General features: G+C 52.8%; 1 protein-coding gene across 1 annotated transcript; it reads right to left on the reverse strand.

Annotated features, from left to right (window-relative positions):
* Positions 1-1,528: 1,528 nt before the first annotated feature.
* LOC123098415 (cytochrome b561 and DOMON domain-containing protein At4g12980) lies at positions 1,529-3,803 on the reverse strand. The gene is made up of 2 exons (XM_044520396.1): positions 2,994-3,803; positions 1,529-2,290 (listed from the first exon to the last, which is right to left on the reverse strand). Exons 1-2 carry the CDS (start codon positions 3,786-3,788, stop codon positions 1,745-1,747), a joined length of 1,341 nt encoding a protein of 446 aa, XP_044376331.1. The 5' UTR covers positions 3,789-3,803; the 3' UTR covers positions 1,529-1,744.
* Positions 3,804-6,682: the final 2,879 nt, after the last annotated feature.

A 6,682-nucleotide genomic window follows, 5' to 3' on the forward strand; every position in this document is an offset into this window, starting at 1 on the left:
TATGGAGGTCGTCCTGCAGCTCACGCACCCGCGTAGTGACCTCGTCGGAGGGCCGGAGCAGGTGAGGAGGGAGCTTCCGGCCGTTGCTGCTGCTCCTTTGTGAGTCGGCGGAGGGCCTGGCGAGGGAGCTCCGTCGCCATCTCCTGGTGCCCAAGCTCCTCCCAGGTGCGTGCACGAGGGCGGGAGCGGCGCTCCTCCCAGGCGTGTGGACGAGGGCGCCGGTGGTAGGCGGCTCGATGCGGAGCAGGGGTCAACGCGGCGATGCGAAGCGGCTGCCGGCGAAGTGTGAGGACGCGGAGGAGGCGTGAGGGGGGGGGGGGGGTTGGGGTTGCGCGAGTTCCGGCGGGATGGTTGCGCAAGTTCCGGCGGGATGGTTGCGCGAGTTCCGGCGGCGGATCCCGCCGGGTCGAGGCAGGCGGCTGACGGCGCTGGGACCCCGGCGAGGCGAGGAACGGAGGGGAGGCGCAAGGCGAAGGGTCAGAGCAGATCCGGTGACTTCCAGGCGCGGCGGCGCGCCGCAGGCTCGCGACGGTCGAGTGCATTGGATTCTCTCTGCCCCGATCCGATCGAAGGAAGAAGATAGGAACGAGCAGAGAAGATTTTTCTCATTGGGGATTTTTGAGAGGCTGACATATGGGGCCCATTTGTCAGTTAACGGTCAAACTGACGGTCAACCAGACGGTTCGTTTAGGAGCGGGCCACACCTGTCATAATCTTGATCAGTTGTAAAACACAAGGTCATTTGGGTTTTTTGAAACAACCGACTCCAATTCTGGTAGTTATCAGTCACAAACAAAAATGTGGTAGTTTTTTGGAACAATAGGACGAAAAGTGGTAGTTTTATGCTATTTACTCAGAGAGCGGCGATCAAGTTTTTGATGAGCTCTCTTGCAGGACTGCTGGGCTTTTCTTCGTCGTGGCTGCAGACGGCTGCTCGATTACATGGCGACCAATTCTTCTTCCACCGTGCCATACGTTCTCCTATCCCTTCTATTAATGATTTTTTTTAGATACTATAATACTAGCAATTGATATGGATATGATGTTTGTCTGCTATGTACCCGATGTCATGACTAATTACATAACTCTGTTAAGCTCATCATATAAATTATGGTTATCATGTTTCATCTACTTTTTTTCATTTTATAGATCAAACTCAATGAAAAATTGTTCAATTATTCAACATATTTTGGATGGAAAATTGGACTCTTTCTAAGGGCCTCGAGTACGTTCTGAACTCTTGAACCATCGTTTTCGCGATCCCCACACTCTACGTGCAGGTGCAGCCCAGGCCCTATGAGGTTATGAAGCTGCCAAACGGAAGACAAGGCAAGACAAGAAGAGAGGGTCCTCATTTTTGTTGCGTCAGTTGATGACGTTGACGCCCCTCTAGAAAACTCCCCTCTTTTCCCGTCTGACCGATGCATGGTTGGTTGAAGCCGACGTTGGCCGAAAGTCTACTTGGGTTATCTCGTCCGCGATCAAATCACGGCATCGATCGATGAAGAAGCAATCACGGGGCCATATGTAAATCGAAACCATACATACACTATGCATATAAATGAAAATAATCATACATCAGCTCGAAGAAAGAATGTATACAATGGCCACCAAAGAAGTCGAAGAAGAAGAAAAAGAAAGATCTACTACAGAAGAAGCAATACGAAAGATAAAAACATGGAGTTCATCGCTCAAACACGTCGCAGCATCAAAACTGCACGCCGATCCGATCCGATCCCGACGCTCATAGCTGCACGCCGGTCCCGTTGGCGCCGCCGTGGGCCTGGTTGCGCTTGCGCCGGCGGAGGACGATGGCCCAGGTGATGGCCTCGAGGACGAGCGCGACGCCGGCGAGCGTGGCGAGGATGACGATGTAGCTCGTCTTCCAGCCCGTCACCGGCTTGAGGATGTTGAGGCCCTTGAAGATGTTGACGGCGGCGAGGACGATGACGGAGTAGCCGACGGAGTGGTGGTAGGCATTCCAGTACACCCGGTACTTGTTCTTCTTGTCTGGCCTGAGGAAGAGCGCGAAGACCTGGAGCGTGGCCAGGCAGAAGATGGCGATGCCGATGTTGCGGTGGGTGCTGTAGGTGAGGCCCTTGGACTCGCTGCCCAGCTTCAGCCCCAGGCCCCAGCCGGCGACGCCCAGCGCGTAGCCGGAGATCTGGCAGGCGATGTGGAGGTAGAACCACGCCGGGTCGGCGGACTCGAACACGCGGAGGTAGCGCGCGATCATGGCGCCCAGCGGGATCAGGACGCCCCATCCCACGCCGTTGAGCACTCCGTGGAGCTGTTTGTGGATGAATCACATGGTTAGAAAGAAATTAATAATGAAACTGTGACCTAATTCAATCAAGAAGAGGAACATTGGTCAAAAAATACTAGTGAATTACTCTTCTACTTGCAATGCTTTATGATCAAATGATCAAGTGAGTCCATGATTGAACAGTTGTAGGCGGCTAACTTGCATAATAATATTAATATATTATTACTACTAGTACTAGTAAATCAAGTTGGGGTGGTGAAAATTCAGAGGTTTGGTGCAGGTGCAGCTCCCCCAGCCAGCAGGCTACTTGTTGCTTCTCAGAGTTGAGTTTGACCATGGTTCGTCAAGGAACGCATGAGCAGAACGAGGTATAGGTTTATGGCCATCCCTATCACTATCAGTGGATCAGGTCGCTGAACCCATCAAATCGTATCATTGAAATTCTAGGCCTTCTTTACATGTCACGTCCAAATTATATGAACTGACCAGCTCTCGATCATTATCTCCAACTATAGTATGCTGAATTTTTATGGTCTGAAATAATAATTAGTTGATCATAAACTATGTCGCCATCCGATTGATGGCTTATGATAACTCACCTAACATGTAAACAATTGGACAGCGAATCGAGCATTGAGCCGTTGAAGAAAACCAAGAGCATATTTGTCTTTGTTTACTAGAGTTGTTTGATTAAACTAGCAATCAAGCTGGAGACAGAGAGACTTACGTTTCGGCGGTGCAGCCTGGAGTTGGAGCCGCCGGTGCTGGTGCCGGAGAGGAAGTCGAGGTTCTGGGCGGACTGGAGGTTCTGCCCCGATACGGGGTGCGGCGAGATACGGCCGCCGGAGATGGGCCCGGCCTGCCACACCGTGTTCTGCGACGTGGTGTTGCCCGGCAGCGCCACGGTGGCGTAGATGGTGTAGGCGCCGCCGGCGTACTCGGCGCTGGCCGGGACGGGCACGTCGAAGGAGAGGGCGGTGTTGTCGAGGGTGGGGGCCGTGGTCCTCAGGATGGTGGTGAGCACGGACACGGCGCCGCCGCTCTGCGAGGCGACGAACACGTTGCTGCCGGCCATGCCGCTGCCGCTGGGGTTGATGCCCCAGCCGACCCACCCGTCGGCGCCGGACGGCGCCCGGAAGGCGATGTCGGCCGTGCCGTTCCCGGCGTGGTACGTCCAGTGGAGGCTGGCGCCGAGCACGGGCAGCTGGTTGCACTTGAGGAACGTCCGGCCCCCCGTGAAGGTCGCGGAGAGGCAGCCGCTCTGCGCCGCCGCGCCCGCCGCGAAGAGGAGCACCAGGAGGGGGAGCCACGCCGTGGAGTGGCCTGGCCGCGCCATGGCAGCGATGGAGGTCAGAGCAGGAGGTTGGAGGGGCGAAATGGAGCGCGGGAGGCGGAGGAGGTGGTGGAGCGGAGGGAGCTGGTGGTGGTGAGAGGAGGAGGCGGGGGGAGGAGGTATATGTACCGACCGGCGACGCGAGGGCGCGGTTGTTGGGGAGGCTGCCGTGCGGGTGGAAACTTCCATGCCGGTACGCGGGAGGGACAGAGTCTCCTTGGCTGCTGAACGATAAACCTTCGCTCGTCTAAATCTAAAAAAAGGCGCTGAATAACCGAGGCTGTACGTAGTACAGATACAGTTCATATCTCCGTTGAAAGTTCTAGGCCGGGAGACCGTTTCCTCCTATGATGTCTAGGCTGTATGCCCGCTGCAAAGCGCAAACTGTTTTTATTTTTATTTTTGGGGAGTTGAGAAAGAGGGCGGCAAAGCATATTCGGCAGCGTGCGTGAGCTTGCGAAGCCACCCACTGTTCCAGCACGAAAGGATTGCATGTAGTACGAAGGAATAGATGCCACAATCACACCGATGCTATGCCGTGCAAAGGGATTCATTCCAGTACGGACCATTTTGTGGTTGTTCCATTGCTTTTCCTTTTTTGAGGGGGTTGTTCCATTGCTGTGATTTCCGGTACGGGCATTTTAGCGAGATTAATTAGTACTCCCTCCGTCTCAAAATAAGTGTTTCAAACTTAGTATAACTTTGTATTACAGTTAATACAAAAGTTAAAACATTTATTTTGAGATGGAGGGAGTAGCTTTTTTGAGAAAATAGTATCAGTATACTACTAATAATCTACTAGCGTCATCGATGGTCGTGCACGCGTGCCCTGTGTGCGCCGTCGCGCTGGAGCATGTTGGGCGTAAAGGGTTCGCCTGACAGACAGAGCGCGACAAGGCGCATGGCCTCGAACTTTTTCCACGTTTAGTGGGTCGTGGCCTAGTCGCCTGCGGCCGAGTTGCCAGGAGTTGTTGAAGATTATTTGAGGATTAGGTAGCACACGCAGCAAGTTCAAGGCTGCGCGCCCCTCGGTCAACCTTCCTGCCACCGTCGCCGTCCCGCGATCCTTTTCCTATGCCACAGGCAAGGCAATACCAACATGTGTTCTTTCCAATTGTTTATCCTGCTCTGCTCGGGGCATGCATAGCCGTCGAGTCGACGACGGGTTCCTGCCCCATGCCCACGCAGAACGCGCACTCGGCACACGACGCCGCCGGAGAGACAGCCACGAGGCCCCTCACTTTTCACGGGTATTAAAATACTATTGCAGAGTTTTCACTGTGTTCCTCACTAGGACGGGCGGGCGCGTGCGATATGGAGGCCTACCACGAGGTTGTGAGTTGTGAGTTGTGAGTTGTGACCGGCTTCCACAACTCAGAGGAGGCACTTGCGAGTGACTCGTTCAACAATGTTCATCGCGGAGACCAGTACGTCCATCGTCTTAGTGAGACTGGTGAGATCTTTTACTTTTTTGCGATGAATCTGGTGAGAGATGTGTGCATGCCTCACATTTCCGCGTGCATTTTGCTGGCTTGTGTATATCTACTCTGCTTTGACTGCGCGTACATTACATACCATCGGCGGATTGTATGCATGTACGTATGCTGGACCAGACGGTGACATTTGAAGCTGCACTGCGGCTTGCTTTGGTTGTGCGGCCAAGGCACAGTGGGTGGGTCGTTGACCCGGTCGCCCCTTTGACCGCTCGTGATAACTCTGGGAAGTGGGGACTCGTTTGCATGCAGGCAGGAGTACTCCCTGTTGCATGGGCGTACGTCGACCGTGTACTGATTCCCCGAATTTGACTGCATGTACTACTTGCTGAGGCAGACTCGAGGGTTCAGACTTCAGACTGCACAAGAATTTCGCCGGGCAAGTCGCCCTTGTTTAATTGCTGGATTTTACAAAGTTTTCATGTTTATTTTTTAGGCAACACTACATTTTGCAGTTGGACGGGATTCCACTTGCACGGTGCAAATCGGTTGCGAGAAGCAAGAAGAAAAACATACTAACATATGGTGCTCAGGAACTGAAAGTACACGTATACTACCACTACTCGCTCGGGAAGAGGTACCTACGCCTGTACTTCAGTTCAAGCATGTTCAGAAAGCAGTACGCTTGTACTTGAGTTCACGCATGAGCAAACCCACTTCGGTTTAAGCAAAGCCAGTACGATCATCGACGGTCATTTTCACCATAATTGAGCCCTTTTTAACACTATAATATAGCTCGGATCGGTCCTTTTCTCCGCGTGATGCAACCACAACACTCAAGAGCAAGTGTCAGGCTGTCAACCGCGCCAGGTAATAAAAGTTCTCCAAAGCCTCCACGTCTACGTATCACGCCACGCTTTGCGCAGGAGACATCCTTCTCCGATGTTCATGTGGCCATCTTTAGTCTTTACCGCCGTTTCACGCAATTGAATTACTCGGCAGACGTCTGTTTCCACCTTCCCTTATTAATTAACTTGCGAGTACTGCCCAATGAAACTCGACGGAGGAAAATGAAGGCCTTGTGACAACCTGCTCGCCTCATCTCTCGGTCAAACCGGAAATCCTAGTACTATATATTTTGGCCATAAATATCTGCGAATTTGATAAGCCAACAGTCTATTATAGCAGCCGCTGTGAAAGCTCGATGCATGCAAATTGCCAACGACGTGTTCAACTATGGAAGAAAACTGGAAAATTTGAAGGATGAGACAAAACTTGAATGGTTGGTGGCTGTATGCACAATCCCTTTGAAGATATGATATCATACCGGTAACTTGGAAAGTAGTACAGTCCCGAAAGAACAAAGGCGGCGCTGAGATGTATATCTGCATAGGGAGAACATCCATGCGTTCTGTTAATCAAATAGTGCTAGGGATATACACTAGTAGAAAATAGGGCTTAGGTCACAGGACAGTTTTCACATTAGTCCCGGTTCAGTTAAGAACCGGGACTAATGTGAGCATTGGTCCCGGTTCGTGCGGCCAGGGACCTGCCGGGCCTCGTGGGGCATTGGTCCCGGTTCGTCCGGACCCTTTGGTCCCGGTTGGTAGGACAAACCGGGACCAATGGGCCACGCTCCTGGCCCACCAC

This window comes from Triticum aestivum, chromosome 4D (genome assembly GCF_018294505.1).
Source record: "Triticum aestivum cultivar Chinese Spring chromosome 4D, IWGSC CS RefSeq v2.1, whole genome shotgun sequence".
Lineage (NCBI taxonomy): Eukaryota > Viridiplantae > Streptophyta > Magnoliopsida > Poales > Poaceae > Triticum > Triticum aestivum.